General features: G+C 49.7%; 1 protein-coding gene across 1 annotated transcript; it reads right to left on the bottom strand.

Moving 5' to 3' along the window:
- Positions 1-214: 214 nt before the first annotated feature.
- LOC139277120 (embryonic polyadenylate-binding protein A-like) lies at positions 215-27845 on the bottom strand. The gene is made up of 14 exons (XM_070895137.1): positions 27653-27845; positions 24395-24588; positions 23715-23830; positions 21937-22076; positions 18614-18708; positions 15861-15998; positions 13634-13729; positions 11738-12010; positions 9375-9465; positions 8263-8388; positions 7178-7302; positions 6064-6157; positions 4789-4919; positions 215-292 (listed from the first exon to the last, which is right to left on the bottom strand). Exons 1-14 carry the CDS (start codon positions 27843-27845, stop codon positions 215-217), a joined length of 1890 nt encoding a protein of 629 aa, XP_070751238.1.

The following is a 27845-nucleotide window of genomic DNA, read 5'->3' on the forward strand; positions in this document are numbered from 1 at the left end:
AAGAGGGGTGGGAGGGGGCTGGTGTGGAGCATAAACACCGGCACGGACAAGATGGGCTGAATGGCCTGTCTCTGTGTACACTCTAGGTAATACCTGATGCCTACATTGATTTTGGAGGGCAGCAGCAAGAGCTGGGAAATATCCTGGCCTAGGTCCAATCAGAACAATCGGTACGTTCCCACCCAGTCACTGAACTGCAGACAGTCTTACCTGCTCAGGCGGCCGGATTCCCCTTTTTCTGCACCGTATCTTTAACCTGGTGAGCCTGAAGTACAGCCACAGCTTCCTCGACCTGGGGGTGGGGGGGGGAGGGGAAACACGGCACATTCTTCAAGCTGCAGCTAACCCGTGGACCAGATTCTCACCCCACCCTCTTCGCAAAACCCCACGGTGCAGGGAGACGGGCCTGAGCCAGAACCCAAGGCTTGGAGTGGATTTCCAGCATCCATCTGCAGCATTTTGCTTTTACGTCGGTGTTTAGTTCTCGGCTACTTCCCTTCCATGAATGCCCACCTTGGAGAAGTTCTGCTCTTCTCTCCAATGGGATTTCCGTCTGCACCTTCATCGCTTTCTGCCTCCCTACTCGTGTTTGATCCTGGCTCTACCAAAACTCAACACCTCCTCTAGACGCATCTTTGTTGTTTCTTTACTGGTCACATTCCCATCTCCATTCGCTTTGCACAATCACTTGTGTCATTTAATCATCAAAGTGATTATCTGCGCAGACATTTTAGTCCTTCTGCACACCCAGCCCCGCCTCTTCTGGGCACATGCATGTGCCGGCCCCGCCCCTTCTGGGTGCATGCGTGCTGCCGGCCCCGCCCCTTCTGGGTGCATGCGTGCTGCCGGCACCGCCCCTTCTGGGTGCATGCGTGCTGCCGGCCCCGCCCCTTCTGGCGCACCCGGCCCCGCCTCTTCGGCGCACGCATGCTGCCACAGAGGTCCGGCTGCGTATGCGGAGTACCCTGCAGATATGGCCTTGGTGGGGAGGTGGTCAGGAGCTTGGGATTGGGGGTGGGGGAGGGGGGGGGGGGAGAAAGAGAGGAGGGAGAGGAGGGAATGTCAAACTTGGGCTGTGGGGGAGGTGGTCAGGAACTTTGGCAGTGGGCGCAGGAACTTGTTTGAGCGGAGAGAGAAGGTCATAACCTGAGAGAGTGAGCCCTGTCCATTCCAAGTGAGCTCTGTTCTGTCTGGAGTCGACAGTCAGAATGGGTCAAATTACACTTTGCAAAGAGAAACTGCTGGGTGTGTCTTATCCTCCAAGGGGACCAATCAGGACATCAAGGGACCCAATTAGAGCTTTAGGTGTTGCAAATTAACACGTCCTTTAATCATTCTTGCCTTCCACCCAATCACAGCCCCTCCCTTTTGTTCTTTCCTCCCCCACCCATGCTGAAAACCAAATTATATTTCTAACTTTTTCCAGTTCTGAAAAAGGGTCATCGACCTGAAATGTTAACTGTTTCCCTCTCCACAGATGCTGCTTGACCTGCTGAGTGTTTCCAGCATTCTTAATTCAAAGCCCAAAGGCCGGAGATTGTACGGCAGGTGTGGGCTGGGTTAGCTGGAATGGTGACCTTGGGTTAGGGCGAGGATAGGAAGTCAACCAGGTCCCTGCTCCTCACTGAGCTTCGAGCTCTGCTGGAATGGTGTCCCTCCATGGTTGTCTAAGAAGATCAAACTTGCATCGATATAGCGCCTTTCACAACCTCAGGACATCCCAAAGAGCTTTACAGCCCTTGAAGTAATTTTAATGTGTAGTCACTGCAGGGAAATGCAGCAGCCAATTTGCGCACAGCAAACTCCAACAGCAATTAAATAAATTTGATTAAATCTGTTTTAGTGGTGTTCGTTGGGATCTTTTACACCCACCCAAAAGATGGCACCTCCGACAGGTGCGGGGCTCCCTCAGTACTGCCCCTCCGACAGTCCCTCAGTGCTGCCCCTCAGACAGTGCGGCGCTCCCTCAGACAGTGTGGTGCTCCCTCAGTGCTGCCCCTCCGACAGTGCGGCACTCCCTCAGTGCTGCCCCTCCGACAGTGTGGTGCTCCCTCAGTGCTGCCCCTCCGACAGTGTGGCGCTCCCTCAGTGCTGCCCCTCCGACAGTGCGGCACTCCCTCAGTACTGCCCCTCCGACAGTGCGGCACTCCCTCAGTACTGCCCCTCCGACAGTGCGGCACTCCCTCAGTACTGCCCCTCCGACAGTGCGGCACTCCCTCAGTACTGCCCCTCCGACAGTGCGGCGCTCCCTCAGTGCTGCCCCTCCGACAGAATCATAGAAAATAGGTGTAGGAGTAGGCCATTTGGCCCTTCGAGCCTGCACCACCATTTAATATCATGGCTGATCATGCAACTTCAGTACCCCATTCCTGCTTTCTCTCCATAACTCATTGATCCCTTTCGCCATAACTCCCTTTTAAATATATCTAACGAACTGGCCTCAACAACTTTGTGGTAGAGAATTCCACAGGTTCACAACTCAGTGAAGTTTCTCCTCATCTCGGTCCTAAATGGCTTACCCTCTTATCCTTAGACTGTGACCCCTGGTTCTGGACTTCCCCAACATCAGGAACAGTGCGGCACTCCCTCAGTACTGCCCCTCTGACAGTGCGGCACTCCAGCATCATACCTGGAATGTGCGCTCAAGTCTCTGGAGTGGAACTTGAACCCACAACCTTCTGACTCTGACAAGAGTGCTGCTGACTGAGCCACAGCTATTACCATATTTTGGGGATGAATATTGAGCCATTTTGACAATGGAAATTTCTGTTATTAGGAATTTGAACAGAGTCTTATATAGTTCTCAGAATGCCATTCTATATCTTGTAACTCAAGAAAAGGCAAGATACTAACTTGGCTTTCTTCAGTAGAGGTCACTACAGATTGGAAAATGAATCAAACTCACATCCAGCAAAAAAAGGGTCCCACACAACAAATTCAGTAATCATCGACCTTCACTCAAATGTGAATTTACATTGAGATATATCTCCATTAACTTTATCCTCTGGATGTCCCAACCCCCTCACCATTGGAACTGCAGTACATCACCCCACAACCTCTGCATCAAGGTCTCCATTGGCCGGCTACAAGACCTGAGACACTTGATTGTGGGCCGGTAAAGTCACACGGACTCGCGGTTGGGGCACCGTGCTCCTATGTGAAGGATTTTACTCCCTCTCTCCCTCTCTCCCTCTCTCCCTCTCTCCCTCTCTCCCTCTCTCCCTCTCTCCCTCTCTCCCTCTCTCTCCTCCCCGCCTTCCTCCTTCTCCCCTTACCCCCCCACTGCTTCCCTCTCTCTCTCTCTCTCCTCCCCCATTCAGAAAGTCATTGCTGATTTGGTTATTTGCTGTACTCACTGAGAAGGCATGTGGAGAACTAGAGCACCAACTTGGAACCAATAACCGGTCTCAACACACTCTGCAATTCGACACTTAAAGTTCCAGAGACTTTTATTCCCAATTCTACTGTAATCTAAATTGCAACATTTGTTCCTGGAACAGAATTTTGACACTACTGTCCGGAATCTCAAGCCTTATGAATCAATCTTTCCCAATCTTTGATGGGATCCACTTCACCAAATGTGGCCAAGCCACTGAACCCTCCACTTCCAAGTACTGTACAGGGCTGAAGATCAGCACAGCCCTTGTAGGGGTTGGTGTCTCTGCAAGATTTTAACCGGATGGCCAAGCCCATGTTTTTGAAGATTAGTTGGCCAGGACAGCAAGGAGAACTCCCCTGCTTGGCTCAAAATAGTGGGCGTGGGATCTTTTAGGTCTACCTGAAAGGGCAGGAGGGGTCCCTCAGGAATGCACTGGGAGCGCCAGCCTAGATCCCACATTCACATCTCTGGAGCGGGACTTGAACCCACAACCTTCTGACTCGAGAGGCAAGTGTGCTGCCCACTGAGCCACAGCTGACACACAAGACCAGTAGTGTATATGCAGGTGGGGAAAGGGGCCCCCCATAGCCATTCTAGTGAACAAAAATCAAAATGGGAATCAGACTCCCAGCATTCCCCAGCTCCCAACCCGAAGCTCGACCAAGAGAAAGGGAGAAAGTAGTGGTGGAGTCCTGGTCTCCATAACCGCAAAGGGCAATTGCTCTGCAAAAGCAAAGACTATTTCAGCACCGGGAACATTGGTTTTCTTTGCTTGTCCGATTTAATCATTTTCTCAAAAGGAATGCGACAAAAGGCTGTGAGCAAAACCTGACGAGATCCCTCGCTGAATGCATGGATTATTGAATCCTGCGACATACATCGTGGGTCACAAACCAGCTACACCCAGTGACAGTACCTACTCAATGGCATCTTCACAAACACCCGATGTTTGTTTATTCAGTCGTGGGATGTGGGCATTGCTGCCAAGGCTGGCATTTATTGCTCATCCCCCAATTGCCCTCGAGAAGGTGAGCCGCCTTCAATACAACTGAGGCGCTCACTGGGCCATTTCAGAGGACTGTTAAAGAGTCAACCACACTGCTGTGGGTCTGGCCTCTGGAGCCACATATAGGCCCAGACCGGGTAAGGATTTCCTTCCCTAAAAAAGGGCATTAGTGCAGCAGTTGGGTTTTTAACAACAGTTTCATGGTCACCATTACTGATACTAGCATTTTATTCCACATTTATTTAATTGAATTGAAATGCAGTGGTGGGATTTGAACTTGTGTCTCACGATCTTTAGTCCAGGCCTCTGGATTATTGGTCCAGTAACAAACACTCTGCTACCCCACCCCATGGGACGACAAGTAATGCGAATCCAGCCTCCCCCACCAAAAATACAATCCTACCTTGGAGCGAAGGGACTCTTGTGATTCCAACATGTGTAGAAGCTCGGAGTTATCAATCTCCAGCAGCATTCCTGTGATTTTGCCGGCCAGGGCTGGGTGCATGCCATGGATCAATGGATACAGACGCTCACCTGTACAAAAGACAAGAGCTCGGAAACTTGCCCAGGTAACAACTAGAGTTGCTTTGGAAAATAAAATGGCCAATATTTAGAAATTTAGGCAGGATTATTTTTTTCCCTTTGAAAACAGAAGCCAAACTAAAACCGATGACGATGACAAGCTCAAAGCTGACCCAGGAAAGAATCCCAATATTAGGAGTCTAGAACGAGGGGGGGTAGTTTCAGAATAAGGGGTTGCACATTTAAGACGAAGGGGTGGTGGAATTTCTCAGAGGGTTGTAAATCTGTGGAATTCTCTGCCCCAGAGAACGGTGGAGGCTGGGTCATTGAATATAAGGCAGAGATAGACAGATTTTTGAGAGATAAGGGGTTATGGGGAGCGGGCAGGAAGTGGAGCTGAGTCCATGATCAGATCAGCCATGATCGTATTGAATGGCGGGTCAGGCTCGAGAGGCCAAATGGCCGACTCCTGCTCCTATTTCTAATGTTCTTATGTCAAGTCAACGATTGGAAGCTTGGAGTCAAGTGGAGAACAGCTGAGCCTGAAGACGATGGCTTAGTGTATGAGGGGACCAAGCCCTTCAGCTTCTCCCCCATTCCCCCCGTCCCCAGTGAACTGCCGTCAATGTTTACCGAGAGGAAAGAAAATGCCACAGCTGAGGTTGGTGAGCCCATTGAGCTTGGTGACCACATGGGGGAGACCAGGCGTCCAAATCTGCTCGGAGGGGGAGAGGGGAGAAGGAGAGACTAGATTTTATAGACTGTTTACTCATCAAACACTTACACCAACAATGTGCATTGATATAGCGCCAGCAACATGGTAAAATGTCCCAACAGAAGTTGACACTGAGCCAAAGGAGAAGATATTGGGAGGGGTGATTAAAAGCTTGGTCATAGAGGTAGGTTTTAGAGGAGGACCGAGAGGTGGAGGGGTTTAAGGGAGGGGTTGCGGGAGATTCCAGAGTTTAGGGCCAGGATGGTGGAAGGCATGGCTGGGGGTAAAGGGTATGAGGAATGGGTACGAGCCCCCAATTGGAGCAGTGCAGGCGGGTTAAGGCACCATGGGTGGCTCAGTGTCAGGATGGGACACCGGATTGCTCTTACAACAGCCCAATGCATCCACCATCCCTACCTGGTCTCCGGTTTGAACACGTACCCAGCATCTGTGTCTGTTCCTGTGGCAGTGCAGCAGTCAGCATAGAGGCAGTGAGTGGCATCTGCCCGTGGACATGGACAGCTGCCTCAGACACCTGCAAGATCACCGCAAAAAACACAAAACATGAGCAAAGCCCATCAGACAAACCCCACCCTAAGCAGAACGTTAACCTCCTTACAAATCAGAGAGAGAGTAGGAACAGGAGGCCATTCAGTTAGATCAGGGCTAATCTGTACCTCAACCCCATTTACCCAGCTTGGCTCCACATCTCTCGATACCCTTCCCCGACAAACATCTCGCGATCGCAGTCTTAAAAGCTGCAATTGGCCCCCAGCATCCCCCAGCTTTTTGGGAGAGAATATTGCAGATTTCCACCAGCCTGTGTGTGAAGAGGTGTTTGAGTTTTCTCCCCAAAGACCGGTCTCTGATTTTAAAGGTGATGTGCCCTCGCTCTTGATTTTCCACCAAAGGACATTGTTTCTCTAACCACCCTGTCGAACCCCTTAAACATTGTAAGCAGGTCACCCCTTGACCTTCTAAACTCAAAAGGAAGACCAGGGAAGTTTGTGCAAACCTGGTCTTCATAAAAATGTAACCCCTTCAGCCCTGGTATCAGTCTGATGAATGAGAGGGAGCAGCGTACAGAGATCCATATATCCTCCCGGAGGTCAGACAGCTGCCAGATTGCAGGATCCTTGCACACCTCCTGACACACAGACAACTAGCTGGACTGCGTCACTGCCCTGAAAGGTGAGAAGTGACAAGGTATTCAGGAAAGATGCTCGGTTATGGGAGAGGACCACTATTGCATCGATCGTGCCCCCCACGACAGCTACAATGGAGCAGTTTCGCTGCGCCTCTGATGTTTCGTACAGCAATACATTCACCATCGGGATAAACGCTTCATTAATGTAACCCGATTTTACTTACTAACCAAAACCTACAATGAAAGCGAGAAACATTTCGAACAGAGCCCAATGAGATCTGTTCCACCCCCGTATCTGATTTTATTTGGGGGGGGGGGGGGGGGGGGAACGGGCGGGGAAATCGGATCGTTACCATAGTTTCCGAAGACGTGACACAAGAGGTGGGCCAGAGCCTCTGGGGTCAGTACCTGCTGTGTGTTGGGAGGGCTCTGGGAGCTGCAGACTCCAGTCGTGTACTTATACTGCGGGAGTACCCGTACCATAGGTCCGGAGAGGGCGGTGCGTGGTCCGGCTGTCTGAGTTCCTATGGTGGCTGGAAGGTGTGAGCAAAGGATAAATCAGAAAAACAAAAAGAGAGGGGTTAAAATGCACACCGATTGTTAACTTAATGCATAGAATAAAGGCTCCTTTGCTCTAGATTGAGACCCAAATCTAGTCGAGTTTCATTAACCAGGAATAACCGAGCAAAGCACAGAATGGCAAGTGTAGAGGTTGTGTAACAGAGACCTGGACTATATCATCCAGAGACAGAGTTCAAATCCCATTCTGGTAGTTTGAGAACCTGAATTCAACTTTAAAAAAATATAAATAAATCTGGAAATAAAAACCCATCTGGTTCACTAATGTCCGTCGGGGAAGGCAGCCTGCCAGCCCCACCCAGTCTGGGCCTACACATGACTCCAGCCCCACACCAGCGCACGGGTGACTCAGAGCTGCCCTCTAGCACAAGCCACCATCTCTCAGTACCTGTGTACTGGCCATGCCACATGCAGGAAATGATGTATTGTTTCAAACACACACACATTGCTAAACTGCTTCAAATTTTAAAACCAGTCACGATGATAAAGGCAGTTTTCTCTCTCAATTTTAGAAAAGTAAATTGCTGAGACACTGAAAATTTGATCAGCACGGTGTGGGTTGGTTATAACCAACAACTTGCATTTATATAGCGCCTTTAAATGTAGTAAAACGTCCCAAGGCGTTAGACAGGAGCGTTACCAAACAAACTCGTGACACCGAGCCATACAAGGAGAAATTAAGACAGGTGACCAAAAGCTTGGACAAAGTTTTAAGGAGCATCTTAAAGGATGAGAGGCGGAGAAGTTTAGGGAGGGAATTCCAGAGCTTGGGGCTCAGGCAGCTGAAGGCACAGCTGCCGATGGTGGAGCGATTATGATCAGGGATGTGCGAGAGGCCGGAATGATAAAGCGTCCAGTGGCGATGTTCCAGCCTCTGGTGCCCAGAGTTGCTGTGGACAGAGGACAATACTCACCCACTCTCTGTGTGTTGGACGGGAGCTGGGGCACCTGGGTGGCAGCCTGCCGCACTGTGCTGATGGCCGTGGCCACTCGCCTGGGCGCTGCCTCCTTCACTGGGGGGAGGACGTTGTGGTAGGGGGCTGCAAACAAAAATAAAACCCACTCAAGTCTCATTTCAGAAACACAAAACCAACCAGACCTTCCAAATAAATGCAGCCAACGTTACGTTACGTCATGCTCCGTGCAGTTACTGACAGGCCCGTCATCGACCCCCGCCCACTAACACCCGCCCTCCACCCCGGAACGCACAGGTGAGGGAGGCGGGCTCCTGCCGGGGACAGCTTCCACCGCTGGAGATCCGACTGTGGCCCACCAATAACCAGGCCGGGCTCTGGACGGGAATGGAAGATACGATTCCTGGATCTTGCTGTGATCCAGCACTTGGGGCACCCTGGGTAAGCGGCACTGTGGTGTGAGATGCTCAGTGAAACCTTCTCAACATTCACTTATTTTGATACAAATCTATGTGGCTATGGGATCCAGGAATTTTTTTTTTTAAATATACAAGCACATGTGTTAAAATAATTACAAAACATCAAAGCCAGCCTAGTCTCAGTGGTGGCATTTTAGCCCCCCTGTCAGCCTGAGGCCCCCCTGCATTGTATCTAGTTGATACTCTTGGTAGGGAGTTATGAGTCAGGGCAATTTCAAAATTTGCAGATGACAAAGTTTAGAAGTGAAGTAGATGGTGATAAACTTTAAGAGGACATAGACAGGCTGGTGGAATGGAAGGTGTTGAACCCCACTCGACACAGAAGAGGCAGGCAATCAAGAAAGAATTACTAAGCAATTTCAAATCAAAAACCAAATGCCCAGTTCTTCCCCAGATGAAGTTTCCAGGGATCAGGACAAACCAGGCAGTAGAGTTTGTGGTAGAGACTGCCCTCTGGTGGTCAGTTTATGATCAACACTCAAAGGTTGGACAAGGCCAACTCTCCTTGAATGAGCTCCTTAAAAAGGTGACCACATGATCCACACTAACGTACTTGAGCTAGCGGAGTCAGGATTCCCCAGGATACTCCCTCTTCCTGGTCAAATACTCGGGTTGCGTCCAATGTTCACTTACTTGGAGGCCGGATGGGCTGCCCGGTCCAGCGTTGAGATGGGCGGATCGGTGTTACGGGAGTGGTGGCGTAATACGCGGTCCGATTCTGAACCTGCGGAGACCAAAAGCACCGTTAACGATGAGCGTGCAACTACCCAAAGCCCAAGCCTTCCAAATCAGAGCAGAGACAACGCTGGCTCACTTTCATTCACAAAAACAAGACCCACAAAACCGATCCATCTCCCTCCACGTCACGTGGAATCACCGGAAAAACGGCCAGCATAGCATGTAATAAAACGATGAGCAGCACAGAGGCACAGTGTCCAGGACAGCATCGACAGCTCGTGTTTATAGAACGCCTTTCACGTACAAATACATCCCAGGGTGCTTCAGAGAGGCAGAAGGAAAAAGTGACGCCAAGAAAGAATGATGGAGTGATTCAGGAGGCTGGAGTTAGAGGAATAGTATTTGGAGGGTCGTGGTTGCAATGTATTTGCTTCATGGGTTCTTTGCTTAAGAATTCATAGCAACACATTGCTAACAAACCAACTAGTTCTTAATAGCAAAAGGTTTAACAATCACACTGCACGTTACTAGTGCAGACACCAGGCTCACAACCACCTGCCCCATCGTGGATCCCCCGAACCCAACTGGCCGGGGTTTTATTGAGTCTTGTGAACATCACGTGACCGGCTAAGCCAGTGATCATCCCCTCAGGTGTATACATTACCGTTGGACTGGAGGATGTTTGAGAGATGGGGAGGGGCGTGGCCACGAAGGGAATTAAACATAGGATTAAGAACTTTAAATTTGAGGCAATGGTGGAACCAGGAGCCAAGCTAATTCAGTGGGGACAAGGGGTGCTGGGTGAATGGGACTTGGTGTGGGTTGGGGCACGGGCACCAGAGGGTGGAGGATGGGATCCTCGTCAGGAAGACATTGGAATAGTCGAGTTTGGAGGTGATAAAAAGGTATGGATGAAGGTTTTAGTAGATGAGCAGAGGTAGGGGTGGGAATAGCAACATTAGAGGTGGAAGTAGGTGCTCTTTGTGATGGGCGAGGATAAGGGGTCAAAATCTAGTTCAGGGTCAAACAGCATGCTAAGGTTGTGAACACATCAGAGTTCAGCCGATAGAGGGGGATGGAGTTCGTGGCGAGGCCTGAAGATGGCGGCTATGGCCTTCTCAAGATTTAACTGGAGAAAATGGCGGCTGTTCCAAGATTGGCTGTAGAGCAGGCAGGGTCGAGAGGGGTAGAGCTGGGCGTAATCAGCAAACACACGGAACATGACCCCGTGTTTGTGGCTGATACCAAGGGGCGGAGCTGGATGAGGAAGCGGAGAGCCGAGGGCAGATTCTTGTGGATACCGGAGGAGACGGTGCAAGGTTGGCAAGGGAAGACATTGCTGGAGATGTGGTGCCGAACATTGGATGGGGCAGAGTGGAAGCAGGCGAGTGCAGTCCGACTGTGCTGGACGAGAGAGACATTGGATGGTCAACTGCGCCAAGGATTGAGAGAGGTCGAGGAAGACAAGTACAGATGGTGCGCAGGTACAATGTCCTCCATCAATTTGATTAGGACCGTTTGTGCTGTGGGAGGGATTCAGAAGGGAGTTACGAATATTTAGTGTGCACTGCTAAACCTTTCACTCAAGGTCATTGGCCAAAATATAACATTAGCCGCGGTCAACAATAGCGCCCCAGTTCCCATGAGTCCTCCTCCTCGTGCCAGGGGTCGGAGGGCACCCACTGCCAGGGGTCAAATGCAGAGCAGGAAAATGTCACTGCTTAGAAGCATCGCACCATTCTGGTGCAGCTCACTCAAACACAGCTCCATGTTGACGTGCTTGTGGTAATCTTGTGTCACGGTGAGTCAATTGCCCAAACTTAGCCAATGCTGCAGCAACTGGGGACCGGGGGAGGGGAGAACGGAGGACATTTTGCTAAATTAATTCTCAGGATGTGGGCGTCGCTGGCAAGGCGGGCATTGATTGCCCGTCCTCAATGCCCCGAGGTGCTGGGCAGCCTTTACCTGTTGATGGCAGGTTTGATACAAATGGAGGGGCCATTAACCACGTTGGTGTGGGACTGGAGTCACATGTAGGCCCAGACCGGGTAAGGGCAGCAGGTTTCTTTCCCTAGAGGACATCAGTGAACCAGTTGGGTTTTGCCAACAATCCAACAGCTTCCCGGTCACTTTTACGGAGACCGGAGTTTTATTTCCGACTGAAACTTAAATTCTCAAATTTGGCGTGTTGGGATTTGAACCCACGATCTCGGGATGATCAGTGCAGTAACATAACCCACCGCAGCGCTGGGCCCCCCTAGAGCCACCTTTTAGGGTGTTGGCACGGGGGGGCAGCACCACATCTCTCGCCCGTTTACCTGCGGCATGGCCGGCATGAAGTAGCCCGAGTGGGTCAGGTGCTGGAATGAGCCGAGCAGCGGACCGGGGAGAGCTCTCATGTTGGCCAGTCTCTGCATGTACTGGTTGGTCAGGTGAGCCTTGCGTTCCTCCTTGCGCTGCGCTAGGGCCACGTATAGCGGCTTGGTGCTCACGATCCGCCCGTTCATCTCAGTCACGGCTTTGGTGGCCTCTTCCGGCGAGGAGAAGCAGACGAACCCAAAGCCCTTGCTGTGGCCTCCGTCGGTCATCACCTGCAACAGCAACAACAACAACAACAACAACGACGGTAGTACGGCGAGAGTGGGTCAGGGATCGAGGCGGAGGCAAAGGCCGCAGCCCGGCCTCCTGCGCCTCACTCTGGAGGAATAACGGAGCGACAGTGACGCGTGCCGCTATTAAACGCGCGCACCGGCCGACGAGTTCAGGGGATTGAGAGACACGCCGTTAATTGCGAACATTGTTCCCGTCCAGCGGTACAACCGCTCCGCAGGTCCCCCGCCGGTCAGCCAGCTTTTGAATAGAAAAAACCGCGACTGAGTGGAGTTTTTTTTTTATATAAACGGCCCCACGCAGCCCGTTAAAGGGGCCGATCGCGCCGAAAGAAATTAGAAGGAACATGGTCTGCGAATCTCCAGAAATCACTGCTCCGCAGTGCGCTTCCCACAAACTACATCGCGCCCTCAGCCTCCCGCTGATTAACAACTTGCTGGATTATCACATTAATCGTTGGTTAAACTCGCCGCCACAGAAAGTTAAGTCTGGCAATTAAGAGTGCAAGTACCCTGGTAATGATGTGATAATCGTTAATGCAATGCCAATCAACCTCTCGGGTCCAGAATGGGAACAATTCGAACAATGGAGTCTCATTCCTTCAGGTGGTAAATTGTTCTTGGAGAGATTAAAATTTGTACATTTTTTTCTTGCTATTCCTTTGTCCTCTCTTTCTCTCTTTCTCTCTTTCTCTCTTTCTCTCTTTCTCTCTTTCTCTCTTTCTCTCTTTCTCTCTTTCTCTCTTTCTCTCTTTCTCTCTTTCTCTCTTTCTCTCTTTCTCTCTTTCTCTCTTTCTCTCTTTCTCTCTTTCTCGATCCTGAAATCTCAGGTTGAGGAGACAGACGGTATATCCCGTCACTGAGATTTCCCCCCCACCCCACCCAATGCCCCCCCCCCCCCCCACTCCCCAGCCCTCGCACTGCCAGCACGTTACTGGGTGAGGAAAACATTCTAACCAACGGGACACCCGGTCAGATGCCCCTCTGGGCCACTACCCTGAGATCTGGGCACCCACACTGAAATTTATCGCCCATGGCGATTGGGCAACAATTCAATGGCTTGCAAGAGCACCAAGAATCAACATGTAGTGAGGGACTGGAGTCACACGTCGCACTAACTGAGCAGGGATAGTAGGTTCTCTCCCCTGTCCAAGTCCTCAACCAAGTGGGGGGTTTAAAAAAAATTAAAATTCAACAGATTTCCCGCTCATTTTCTGATGCCGGCTCCCAAACAACTAGAGTTATTAAATTCAATTTCTCAACTTCCCAATGTAGGATTTGAACACACCCTGTGGGGCGAGTCCAGTACCAGAACCACGGGATTCCTGCTCCCGGCAACAACCAGAGATAAGGCACCACTTCCCAAGAGCATTTCATAAAACAATCTTGAGGATTTCTTTTTAAAATACAGAATTTAACTTCACAAAAAGGACAATCCTCCACTCAACAAGGTTCAATTCAAAAATCACCCACTCCACAACCTTCTAGCACCACCCCCCCCCCCACCACCCCACCACTCGCAAGTTGTCATCAAATCACTAACTCCGGAGCTGCCTTTCCCTCCTGTACTTCTTGCTATGAAAGTGGGGAACTCATGTCTTGTACCTTTGCACTAGTGATTGTCCCGTAGGGAGCGAATTCCTTCCTCAAACGCTCATCGTCAATCCCATCATCCAGATTCTTCACGTACAGGTTCACTCCCTGAAAACCAAGAGTCGTTGGAACGTTGAGTGTAACGAGCGAGATGCACAAAACAGCAATACCTCTCCAAAAGGATGTTCCATGCTTCCAGAAATCACCTGGGATCAACGTTCTCCCGCTGGGCGACATTAAAAAAAAAATTCACGCACGGGCTGTAGACGTCTCTGGCAAGGCCGGCATTTATTGCCCTGCGATAATTGCCTCTCGAGCAGGTGGTGAGCCGCTGTCTGGACAAGAGTGTCTCGCTGGGCCATTTCAGAGAGTCAACCACATTGCTGTGGGTCTGGAGTCACATATAGGCCAGACCGGGTAAAAGCGGCAGATTTCCTTCCCTAAAGGGACATTAGTGAACCAGATGGGTTTGTATGACAATCCACTAGTTTCACGGTCACCATTACTGACACTAGCTTTTGTTTAATTCCAGATTCAATTAATTATTTTGAATTTAAATTCCCCAGCTGCTGTGGTGGGATTTGAACTCATGTATCCAGATCATCAGTCCAGGCCTCGGGATTACTGGTCCAGTAACATAATCACTGTGCTACTGTTCCCCGCACATCCTGTGGTAGCCAGCTTCAAGGAGGGAAATCCTAGGGGTGGATAGAGAGACCAACACAGTGCCAATTGGCAAGTCAACTTCTTCCTCCTGTAACTGGCTACCAAAATAGCTGCATCCCCACAAGGGCCACAGAAAGCAGGTTGTTGGACAGAGTGCCCCCAACATGGACTGGGCGCTCACAGTCACTAAATCTCCGGGGATGACACAACAACTCGACAATGCGGTTAAAAAACACGTGGGTCCTTGGGTTTATTAGTCGCAGTAACTATTTGTACTAAGTCTCCCGACACATGCGCAGAAACGAGAGTTAGGTCAAATATCACCGACTCCATCCCCTCCCCCACCCCCACCCCGAGCACAATTCCCACTAACCCTTTTCTACACTTGTGTCCAACACCACGTTGCCTCAGAACCGCATCCACTGAGCCCCTCCCCCCTCCCCCGAGCCTCCCACAGTGCCGCAAGGGGTGGGGGGGGTGAAAAGAGCACGATGGAGAGCGAATCAGAGTGGAGAGGGGGAGCTCGGAGAAGATGGATCACGTTCTTCCTACCCCCGGTGCGTGCAAGCTCGGTGCGTGTGTTACACAGGATATTGTTGGGATGGATAATATCCAGAAGTCACAACACGGTCACAATTCACTTCTGAAGTCAAAATGGACGAATTACAAATTGGAAATTCACTCAGAACTTGGGCTGGGCAGTTCCAGTTACACATTCCAGAGGAACGTCAGGGTGTGGCTTATCCTCCAAGGGGACCAATCAGCAATAGGTCATGTGAAAATGGAGGGCCAATCAGAGAAACAGCCGCCTTTCAGTTAGTACAAAAAGACGCAGCCTTTACTAATAGAGGCAGAGTACAAAAGCAAGGAAAGTTATGCTAAACTTTCTAACCCACTGGTTAGGCCCCAGCTGGAGTAGTGTGTCCAATTCTGGGCACCACACTTGAGGAAGGCTTTCAGGGCCTTGGGAGAGGGTGTAGAGGAGATTTACTACAATTTTACCAGGGGGATGAGGGACTTCAGTTTTACGGAGAGACTGGAGAAGCTGGGATTGTTCTCCTTCGAGCAGAGACAGTTAAGGAGAGATTTGATCGAGGTGTTCAAAATTATAAGGGGTTGAGATAGAGTAAATAAGCAGAAACGGTTTCCATTGGTGGGAGGGACAGTAACCAGAGGGCACAGGTTGAAGGTAATTGGCTAAAGAATCAAGGGGGGGTGGGGAGGAGGAGGAGAATGTGTCTTTATTTTTTTACGCAGCGAGTTGTTGTGATCGGGAACGCGCTGCCTGAAAGGTCGGTGGGGGCAGATACAATAGTAACTTTCAAACAGGGAATTGGATAAATACTTGAAATGGAAATATTTGCCAGGCTGTGGGGAAAGAGCGGGGGGAGTGGGACTGATCAGATCGTTCTTTCACTGAGCTGGCAGACTCGATGGGCCGAATAGTCTCCTCCTGTGCTGTGGGATTCGATTCGATGAACTGTAGTTACAGGGCAGAGCAGTCAGCGGCCTGTGGGAACGTCAATGGTACTACACCACACACACCCCACCCCCACACAAACGAGTCGCTGACCTGGTACCGACTGATTCGCTCCTGTTTCATCATCTCAAACTTGCGTTTCAGCTCACTCTGTCGCTCCATCTTCTTCTGAGCACGGCCGACATAAACAGCCCGGCTGTTGATCTCCTTCCCGTTCATCTCCGCCACCGCCTAAACACAACAACAACGACGAGAGAAATGTGAAGGGCTTCCATGCCGAGCTCCCCCACACAGACAACGCGATTCATTACCAGATGCCCAAGTCTTCAACACATATGTTCAAGCGGTTGCTTTCATGTTATGAGAGAGAGAAATGGCCCCGTGCCCAACTCCCTCCCGATATCGGCTCCCCAACAGACAAGCCAGGCTCAGCACAGTGGCCTGTTGGACTTGGACAATAGGAACTATTGGGGGAGGGTCAGTAATCAGAGGACACAGGTCGAAGGTCATTGGCAATACAACGAGGAGAGATGAGGAGAATGTTTTTACGCAGAGAGTTGTGATCTGGGACACGCTGCCTGAAAGGGAGGGAGCGGATTCAATAGTAACTTTCAAACCGGGAATTGGATAAATACAGAAATTTGCAGGGGAAGTGGGGGGGGGGGGGGGGGAAAGGGAAGGAGTGGGACTAATTGGATAGCTCCTGCAAAGAGCCAGGCAAGGGCACGATGGGCCAAATGGCCTCCTTCTATGCTGGAAGATTACTCGATGAAAAATGTGAAACTCAACTACAGAAGGCGGCGGCAGCCATTTATAATGCAAATGATTTGCAGGTCGTCAGGTCTGGTGGTTGAGGACTTGTATATGAATGGTCACCTGTTACCCTCAATTACTTGCTCTAAAATCGACTCTAGGCCCCGTTACATAAGAAATAGGAGCAGGAGTAAGTCACTGGCCCCTCGAGCCTGCTCCGCCATTCAATACGATCATGCCTGATCTGATCATGGACTCAGCTCCACTTCCCCGCCTGATCCCCCATAACCCCTTATTCTCTTATCGCTCAAAAATCTGCAATGTGATAATGACCAGATAATCTGTTTTAGTGATGCTGGTTGAGGGATAAATATTGGCCAGGACACCGGGGATAACTCCCCTGCTCTTCTTTGAAATAGTGCCACGGGATCTTTTACATCCACCTCAGAGGGTAGATGGGACCTTGGTTTAATGCCTCATCTGAAAGACAGCACCTCCGACAGTGCAACACTCCCTCAGTCCTGCACTGGAGAGTCAGCCTAGACGTATGTGCTCAAGTTCCTGAAGTGTGATTTGAACCCATAACCTTACATAAGAAATAGGAGCAGGAGTAAGCCATTTGGTCCTTCGAGCCTGCTCTGCCATTTAAAAAGTTCATGGCTGATCTGATCATGGACTCAGCTCCATTTCACTGCCCACTCCCCATAACCCTTTACTCCCTTATTTTTCAAACATCTGTCTATCTCCACCTTAAATATACTCAATGACCCAGCCTCCACAGCTCTCTGGGGCAGAGAATTCCACAGATTTACAACCGTCTGAGAAGAAATTCCTCCTCATCTCAGTTTTATTCTAAGACTATGTCCCCTAGTTCTAGTTTCCCCTCTGAGTGGAAACATCCTCTCTGCATCCACCTTGTCAAGCCCCCTCATCATCTTACATGTTTCAATAAGATCACCTCTCATTCTTCTGAATTCCAATGTGTATAGGCCCAACCTACTCAACCTTTCATAAAAGTCAACCCCCTCATCTCCGGAATCAACCTAGTGAACCTTCTCTGAACAGCCTCCAATGCAAGTATATCCTTCCTTAAATACCGAGACCAAAACTGTACGCAGTACTCGAGGTGTGGCCTTACCAATATCCTGTACAGTTGTAGCAGGATTTCTCTGCTTTTATACTCTATCCCCCTTGCAATAAAGGCCAACATTCCATTTGCCTTCCTGATTACTTGCTGAACCTGTATACTAACTTTGGGTGTTTCATGCACAAGGACCCCCAGGTCCCTCTGTACTTCAGCAATTTGCAATTTTTCTCCATTTAAATTACAATTTGCTTTTCTATTTTTTCTGCCAAAGTGGGTAACATCACATTTTCCCACATTATACTCCATCTGCCAATTTTTTTGCCCACTCACTTAGCCTGTCTATATCCCTTTGCAGATTTTGTGTGTCCTCCTCACAATTTGCTTTCCCACCCATCTTTGTATCATCAGCAAACTTGGCTACATTACACTCGATCTCTTCATCCAAGTCATTAATATAGATTGTAAATAGTTGAGGACCCAGCACCGATCCCTGCGGCACCCCACTAGTCACTGTTTGCCAACCGGAAAATGACCCATTTATCCCGACTCTCTGTTTTCTGTTAGTTAGCCAATCCACTATCCATGCTGATATATTACCCCTAACCCAGTGAACTTTTATCTTGTGCAGTAACCTTTTATGTGGCACCTTATCGAATGCCTTCTGGAAATCCAAATACACCACATCCACTGGTTCCCCCTTATCCACCCTGTTCATTACATCCTCAAAGAACCCCAGCAAATTTGTCAAACATGACTTTCCCTTCATAAATCCATGCTGACTCCGCCTGACCGAATTTTGCTTTTCCAAATGTCCCGCTACTGCTTCCTTAATAATGGAAGCCAGCATTTTCCCAACGACAGATGTTAGGCTAACTGGTCCATAGTTTCCTACTTTTTGTCTGCCTCCTTTTTAAAAAAAAAAATAAGGGCGTTACATTTGCGGTTTTCTAATCCGCTGGGACCGCCCCAAAGTCCGTGGATTGGAACAACCCACTCACATTCTCACCTTACGAGCATCTTCATGCTTTTCAAAGTTGACAAACCCAAACCCCTTGGAGCGACCTCTCTCATCCGTCATTACCCGGACACTCAGCGTCTTTCCTTAAAAAAAACAGAGGGAGAAAGGGACTTTAAGAATGGATGATTCTCTCAACTGTAGAATGCAAGTCGACTACTGTAAAGAGGGTCAGGCTGATGCAATTAAAGATCACCTCCAGCCCCATCGCCCTCGAAGATCTCTGCACGCCTCGAATTCTGGCCTCTTACGCACCCCCGATTTCCATCGCTCCACCATTGGCGGCCTTCAGCTGCCTGGGCCCCAAGCTCTGGAATTCCCTCCTTAAACCTCCGCCTCCTTGAAGACTTAAATCCTACCTCTTTCACCAAGCTTTTGGTCAGATGTTGTACAGTAACACTCCTGCGAAGCACCTTAGACTGGTTTATTATGTGAAAGCATTATATACACGCTGCTTATTGCTGCTGGGACCAACACAGTCATCCTTGCTGGAAGTGATTGAGTGAAAGAGGAACAAGCTTGGTTGTGAAAGCCCTGATCCTCCACAATCTGTCTGTGTCAGGCGGAGTGGAATTACTGACACACACCATCTAGTGTGGCACATGAGAGATGGCCAGTAAGATGAAGTACTATCCTCCAACACCTTCTGGAGAGGTTTATTCATTGGGGGAGGCATGAGGAGGGTGGGGTGGGGGGGAAGAGGGGGTAAAGGGAGAGACCAGAGGAGAGATCGATCGAAGACACATTCGGAGATGATTCACAGTTCTGCACAGACACTCTCTGGAACATAAGCCAATGGCCAAAGACCACAGCTCTCAGCATTTGGCATTGGGGGTCCATATATTGCTCGGGAGGGGAGCGGCCCATCCATCTGCTGCCCCCACCCCCACCCAGCCTCTTTCCCCAAACTGCCCAGTGCGGGGGTGGGGGGGGGGGGAAAAAAGAGAGAAAGAGAGGGAGGAAGCTCCACTGGTTCCCTCACTGCAATGATCAGCTCCACAGACACCGCGATTGCTGCCTTACCCAGTCCGGCCCGTCCCACACCGCAACATAATCAGCCCTTCATCAGGGACAGCAGGAGGCCATCCAGCCCCTCGAGCCTGTTACACAGGAACAGGAGGAGCCCATTCAGGTTTGATCTGTATCTTAACTCCATCTACCCGCCTTGGTTCCGTCTCCCTTACCCAACAAAACCCGAACAACGTGCAGCCCGAGCAGGCATTTGGCATGGCAGCCCCAACCTGCGAGGACCATCAGGTTAGGGCCTTCAAAAGGAGCAGCGTTTAGCATACCACGTCAAGGTACAGCGCGTGCTGGAGAGTGACGGCTGTGAAGAGGGCGACTGGGCTGGACATTACCAAGGTCCAGGTCGATGATTGGAGCGTGGGCAGGTACAGCAGGAGCAGTGAGGTCGGGGCGAAGGAGCGGTAAGAGATTGTAGAGGGACGTGATCGGTGCCCAGGAGAGGCGTGAGTTCGGGGCCCAGAAGAGGCGAGGGCCCAGGGACAGCACGGGCCCAGCCCACACTGCGATATGTGTGCGCACTAGGTCCGTGCAGCAGAGCTGGTCTCCAGTCGTCCTGGTTAACCCTTGCCACTGGACCAAGACCTAGCTCTGTCGAGCTCGTGTGGTGGCTGGTGTACAATGGTCACCCCACGTTAAAACAATCCACGCACAGGCATCTTCCACCCTTCAACATGTAGTTCAGGACCTGGAATATTAGGTCCTTCATTGTGAACTCATGCCTTTTCGACGTGGAAGCAAGTCATCCTCATTTCGAGGGACTGCTTATGATGACGACCAAGCTCGGTTTTAATATCAATTGACCGCCAGCCTGAACAGTTTTTGGGGAAGAAGGTTTCACATTTCCACTACCCTTTGTGTGAAGAAGTGCTTCCTGACTTCACCACGGCCACCAATGGAGGGGTGATGGAAATCGTGGTGTGCAAGAGGCAAGTTTGGAGGAGCGCAGAGATCTTGGAGAGTGGTAGGGCTGGAGGAGGTTAGAGAGATAGCGAGGGGAGGGAAGGGGCCACTCAGCATACAATTCACAGCCCATGGACAGTCGCGGTACGAGAGGACAGGCCTCCACCACTTCAGGGCAACTCAGGATGGGTAACAAATTCCAGGCTCACTGGTAACACCCACATACTGTGCATCAATTGATCTTTAAAAAAATCTACTGTATTATAGAATCTACCCCACCCACAATCTCCTGGCGGGGGAGGGGGGATTTCTGCAAAAATACTCCCCAATTCTGAAAATTAAAATCAATCATCCAACTATTCAACTGTGACCTGCTGCCCTCAATCAACCATCTCCAGCCAAGCGGCTAAAGAACTACCATTTCATGGCAAATGGTATGTTGGCCTTCATTGCAAGAGGATTTGAGTACAGGAGCAAGGATGTCTTACTACAGTTATACAGGGCCTTGGTGAGACCACACCTGGAGTATTGTGTGCAGTTTTGGTCTCCTTACCCAAGAAAGGATATACTTGCCATAAAGGGAGTGCAGCGAAGGTTCACCAGACTGATTCCTGGGATGGCTGGACTGTCGTATGAGGAGAGATTGCGTTGACTAGGCCTGTATTCACTAGAGTTTAGAAGAATGAGAGGTGATCTCATTGAAACCTATCAAATTCTGACGGGGTTGGATAGACTGGATGCGGGGAGGATGGTTCCCGGGGCTGGGAAGTCTAGAACAAGGGGTCACAGTCTCAGGATACAGGGTAGGAAATTTAGGACCGAGATGAGGAGAAATGTTTTCACTCAGAGGGTGGTGAACCTGTGGAATTCTCGACCACAGAAGGCTGTGGAGGCCAAGTCACTGAATATATTTAAGAGGGAGATAGATAGATTTCTAGACACAAAAGGCATCAAGGGCTATGGGGAAAAGGGAATATGGTGTTGAGATAGAGGATCAGCCATGATCATATTGAATGGTGGTGCAGACTCGAGGGGCCGAATGGCCTACTACTGATCCCATTTTCTATGTTTCTGATCATCTGAAACTCAATCTTGATTGAAACACGCCTGCCCCAATTCCCTTCCCTCAAAGGGGAAGCCAGAGCCAAGAATCACAAGAGGTCTTTGATCCCAAGAGCATTTCAAGTCCAAACTGACCCTCGCTCAGCGTCCGACCAATTCAATGCAGGATGTTGAGTGGCCGATAGGGCGCCTTGCCGCACAAACGGAACAAGTGACCGAGCTAGGCAGCCAACACTGTCCAGGATCACAAGCTCCCGCAGTGCTGGGGCGACAGGTAGACGATGGATATGGTTTTACCGAGAGGCCAAGAAATCACCCAAACTGACCAAACGCGTTGAAGATCTCCCTCAGCCTAGTGCTACTCATGTCTTCGCCAAAGTTCTTGATGTAGATGTTGGTGTATTCCAGAACTTTGCTTCCAAATTCAGCCTCTCGCTCTTTATGGGACTTGAAATGACCCACAAACCTTCGACAGACACAAACACCAAAAAAATTAGTCAATTCACAAACAGGATCAAAAATAAATCTCTCACTCACAGCACACTTTCAACATCATCAACAAACAGCTTCCTGATTAAGATAACTACTCCGCGATACCATTGCAATTTGAGCTCCCGTTAGTCATTAGGGTAAATGAGGGTACGGGGTCCAGAAAAGCAGAGGGTCCAGGGGCAGCACGGGCCAGCCCACACTGCGAGGTGCGCACTAGGTCTGTGCAGCAGAACTGTACTCCAGTCATCCTGGTTAACTCTTGCCACTGGATAAAGGCCTAGCTCTGTCAAGCCCGTGTGGTGGCTGATGTGCAATGACTACGGTTATCTATGTAGACCTGTAAATACCATGTCTAACCACCAGAGGGCTTATCCCCTGGAGTTCCAAGGGATCCCACAGTCCCTTGGGAGCACCTGTATACAAGGAGGCCTCACCGGCTGGAGAGGCACTCCGAGACCTGTAATAAAGGACTGTCGGTCACACCTTACTTTGAGCTTGCAGTATCTAGTCTGACTCTTTATTCAAGACTTAACGGCCACCACACGTTAAAAAAAATCCACGCACAGGCATCGTCCACCCCTTCAATTGGAGTTAAGGACTGGAATATCGGGTCCTTCATTGAAACACCTGTGAACTCGTGTGGAAGCAAGTCATCCTCGTTCGAGGGACCGCCCATGATGATGACAGTCATTAGATTCTCATCATTTGACCCCAAAACATACTTCTGCTGTCTCCACCCAGGATTCAATCACCTTACATCATTCAACAAACGCCCTTTAAGCAGATCGCAGGTGGACACAAACAGGAGGTCCCACCTCTACAGGCTGACCCCTCCATCCGAACACAGGCCATTCTGCCCAATATTAAAACCGCAGCCAGGTGCCTTGTTGGGATTCATCGAAAGGTAACGCAACAATCCCCGAGTGGTCGCAGCCTCGAGGTGGAGGTGGTGCTGGACTGAACGACGGCCAGAGTTACTCCATCACCAATTCGGGACAATTACCAGCCCAGAGGTAGCAGAGTCGGGATTAAAAACACCACAAGAACATCATGGACCCAACACTACAAATTCACCCGATGTCCCAAGCACTGACGGGAAGCCACAAGGGAATTCTCACCGGTGGCCCGATCAATATTTATCCCGCAACCAAACATCACTTTAAAAAAAACACAGATTATCTGGTCACCTTGCTGCGCATAGATTGGTTGCTGCATTTCCAATAGCAGGGCAGATCTCACAATGAAGAGACGCCCTCTCCTGGTCGGAGTTCCCTCAAGTGTTAACTGCTTGTTGACACATTGCCGAGGGGGTGGGGAAGAGCTCGGGCCAGCACCAGGTGTACACACTGGACAGAACCACCTCAACTTAAATCAATGGGACACCTTGTTTAAATATCTCCGGCTTTACGGTAACAAATGCACACACGACCCAATGATTTAACTTACAGCACCGCTACAGTTAAAAGTAGAGAGAAATAACAAGCACAGAAACCTGGAAATTATAAACTAAAACAAAAATTCTCCCCCCCCCCACCCCACCACTCTACCTCCCTACCCCACCTCCCTCCCTCCCTCCTCCCTCCCTCCCTCCCCACCTCCAGACCATGCTCACACTTTTCGATCATTGAGCAACATCCCATTCATCGTTTCAATCGCCCGGTTTGCAGCTTCCTGCGTTTCGAAGTGTACGAAACCGTATCCTTTCGACCCGCTCTCATCACTGACCACCTGCAACAGAGAGAAATCAGAAGCATAATGTCCGTCCATCCATTCCCCCCCACCCCACAAACAGATCGGATTGCTCCCAGAACCCATTTGTACCATCTTCCTCAATGCCCTCCCGCTGTCCCTACAGTCCATGATCCTAGCACCCTCGGGGTGGGAAAATAAACATTCCCTAGACTTCTCTTCATAATCTTAAACATCACTTTTTTTCCCCCCAAATCGTGACTGGAAAAACACCCGTCCTCACCTCAGAATCAGAATGCTGTGGGATCAGGTCCCACTCGAGAGACTGGAGCACATAAATCTAGGTTGACATGCTGACAGAGCGTCGAGCCGTCGGAGGGGCAGCGCTGACGGAGCACTGACGCGCTTCCTACATTACGACAGTGACTACACTTCAAAAGTATTGCATTGGCTGTAAATTGCTTCGGGACGTCCTGTGGTTGTGAAAGGTGCTATATAAATGCAAGATCTTTATGTATCAGAGTGAAGATTGAACTTCAAGCTCTCTGTCTGGGGGGTACAGGCAGCATTGTGGTTACAAATCCCCCACCCTGGGGGTCTTACCTTACAGGACAGAATGTTTCCAAAAGCAGAGAACGTATCGTACAGGGCCTTGTTATCGATGGACTCATCCAGGTTTTTGATGAAGATGTTTCCCACTCCCGACTTGCGCAGGGAAGGGTCGCGCTGGGACCACATGATGCGTACGGGGCGGCCTTTAATCACCTCAAAATTCATCGTGTCAAGGGCACGTTCGGCTGGAGACAGAAGGAAGAGAAATTACTACCCGCAATGACTCGCTCAACAACAACTTAAACATGGACATCGCTGCCCTGACTCAACTCACGGGGATATTTAACCCCAACTCTACAGTACAGGAGGTCATCACTCAGCCCATCGCGTCTGTACCGGCTCTCTGTTAGAGCAACCCAATAATCCCAATGCTCTCCTCCCCGCTCTGCCCATTGCCCCATATCTTCCTCGACTTCAAATATTTATCTCCTTAAAAAGGCACAATAGTCTCTCCCTCACCACTCACCTTGGTCGAACATTCCCTCCACCAACAACCCTTGACATAAAATATTTTCTCCTAACCCCTCCCCTCCCGGTCAGCGATAACCTTAAATTGATGAACCACCTTCATTGACTCCACAACCAGAAAACTGTCCTCCCCTGAAACCCTTCAGAATCTTACAAACCTCAAATCTCCTCGGATCCATCACTCATTCAATAGAAACAGTCCCAAGTCTCTCTTCATAACTCGAGGTTTCCATCCCTGGCATCATCTTGTTGAATCTACTCTGAACGTTCTCTTACAACATTCATGCCCTTTCCGTAATGGGGCGACCAATCATCGCACAGCGCTCGGATTGTGGCCTAACCTTTGACCTGTACAAGTTCATTGCTACTTTTTTTACTCATGTAAAATATGCTCCCATTTATAAAAATCGAAAATGCTATTTTTTTTAATGGTTTGTGTACCTACACTCGCCCTTTCAAGGAAGAATTTAATTGAACCTTAAGGTCACTGTTCCTCCACACCCATCAGTATCTTCCTGTTGAATGTATGTTCCCATTCCTCATCTGTCCAGCCAAAGTAGTAAAGTTATGTTAAACCTGTATCGAACCTTGGTTAGACCACATTTGGACCACTGCGTACAGTTCTGGTCGCCATATTATAAAAAGGATAGAGGCGCACTGGAGAGGGTGCAGAGAAGATTTACAAGGATGATACCAGAAATGTGCGGGTATACACATCAGGAAAGGATGAACAGGCCGGGTTTCTCTTCTCCTGAAATGAGAAGGCTGAGGGGTGACATAAAAGAGGTATTTTAAAATGATGAAAGGTTTTGATAGAGTGGATACAGAGAGAATGTTTCCACTTGTAGGGAAGAGCATAACTAGAGGCCATCAATATAAGATAGTCACCCAGAAATCCAATCGGGAATTCAGGAGAAACTTCTTTACCCAGAGAGGGGTGAGAATGTGGAACTCACTGCCACAGGGAGGGGTTGAGGCGAATAGTATCGATATATTTAAGGGGAGGCTGGATAAACATATGGGGGAGAAGGGAATAGAAGGTTATGCTGATAGATTTAGATGAGGAAAGACGGGAGGAGGCTCGAGGGGAGCATAAACGCCGGCATGGACTGGTTGGGCCCAATGGCCTGTTTCTGTGCCGTATATCCTGTGTAATTCGATGTAAAATGTAAAATCTATTACGTTACATTTATCCAAATTAGATTGCCCCGACTATCTGTCTGTCCATTCCACTAATGTGTCCCCTAGAAATCTATTGCACACCTCGTCACTGTTTTCCAAACCACTACCTTTGTGCCATAAGTATATTTCACATTCAGGCTCCCTCTCGCAAAGTTCAAATCACAAATATACACCCCAAGAATAACAGTGGGGCCAGCATTGACCCCTTGGGGTGCCTCAAGTCCAACCCATCTCCAGTTCAAGCAACACCAGTTGAAATGTGCAGAAGGAATCTATGGCCACCAATAAGCGAGTGAATCTCATTTGAATTTCCCCAAGTTTGCAGAATGTTGGAACTCAATTTCACTCAAGTACTGGGATGAAGTTCTCCTCTTTGCTGATTGTAAGATTGCCACATGAAATGAGTCTGTGTAATCAATTCTACCAACCCCTCTCCACACCCCACCCGACAACATCTATAACAGTAATTGTATATAAACCAGTCACGCTGTAGTTACACCTTCCTGCCAGTGGAGGTGCTGTAGCGCCACTTTTGAACTTCCTGGCTCCTCCGCCTGTGCTCAAGAGAATCTCTTCAGATCCAACGTTACTAATCGGTTTCCCAAATTACCACACGTTTAAATACAAAATCAATTATTAAATTAAAAATAGGGACAGAACCCATGACTAAATGCAGACTGAATTAAATCGGTGTGCCTCAATCCCCGCTTCATCGGAGGGCTTGATTGTCTATCTCCCATAGCCTTGCACATGAGCAAACAGCACATCAGCCATGGCCAACACTCTCACCCGAGTCAGCAGGTCGTGGGTTCAAGTCCCACTTGGGTCTGAGCATATAATCCAGGCTGACATTCCTGTTGCTAGTGCTGAGGGAGCGCCGCACCGTCGGAGGGGCGGTGCTGAGGGGGCGCCGCACTGTCGGAGGGGCAGCCGCACTGTCGGAGGGGCAGTACTGAGGGAGTGCTGCACCGTCGGAGGGGCAGTACTGAAGGAGTGCTGCACTGTCGGAGGGGCAGTACTGAGGGGCAGCCGCACTGTCGGAGGGGCAGTACTGAGGGAGTGCTGCACCGTCGGAGGGGCGGTGCTGAGGGAGTGCTGCACTGTCGGAGGGGCGGTGCTGAGGGATGGGATGTCTGCCCTCAGGTGGATGTAAAAGATCCCAAGGCACTATTTGAAGAGGAGCCAGGGAGTTCTCCCCAGTGTCCTGGCCAATATTTATCCCTCAACCAACATCACAAAAAAAAACAGATTATCATTCTCTCATTGCTGTTTGTGGGAGCTTGATGTGCGCAAATTGGCTGCTGTGTTTCCCTACATTACAACAGTGACTACACTGCAAATGTATTGGCTATAAAGCACTTTTGAGACATCTTGAAGTTGTGAAAGGCATTATATAAATGTAAGTCTCACTGTTACTACAAGTATTGTTTTGGGACAATATCTGTGCCAGAGCAGTTTATATTTAAGGACACTAAATTATTGGAAGCTTCACCCTGCATGTGTCTGGGATAGACCTTTGGAAGCTTCATCACTCCTTTGCCGCATACCCAAGCCCTCCGAGCATTGCATGCATGGGGACACTACTGCTCCGTTACTCACCATCAGCAGGTTGCTGGAAGTTGATGTATGCGTAGCCCAGGGATCGACGCGTGACCACATCACGGCACACTCGGATGGACATGATAGGCCCAGCAGAGGAGAACTTCTCGTAGAGCATTGCTTCAGTGACATCATGGTGCAGGTCCCCAATGTACAGCGAGGCAATGGGGTAGCCAGGCCCAGTTGCATTCAT

This window comes from Pristiophorus japonicus, chromosome 12, assembly GCF_044704955.1.
Source record: "Pristiophorus japonicus isolate sPriJap1 chromosome 12, sPriJap1.hap1, whole genome shotgun sequence".
In the NCBI taxonomy this organism is placed as follows: domain Eukaryota; kingdom Metazoa; phylum Chordata; class Chondrichthyes; family Pristiophoridae; genus Pristiophorus; species Pristiophorus japonicus.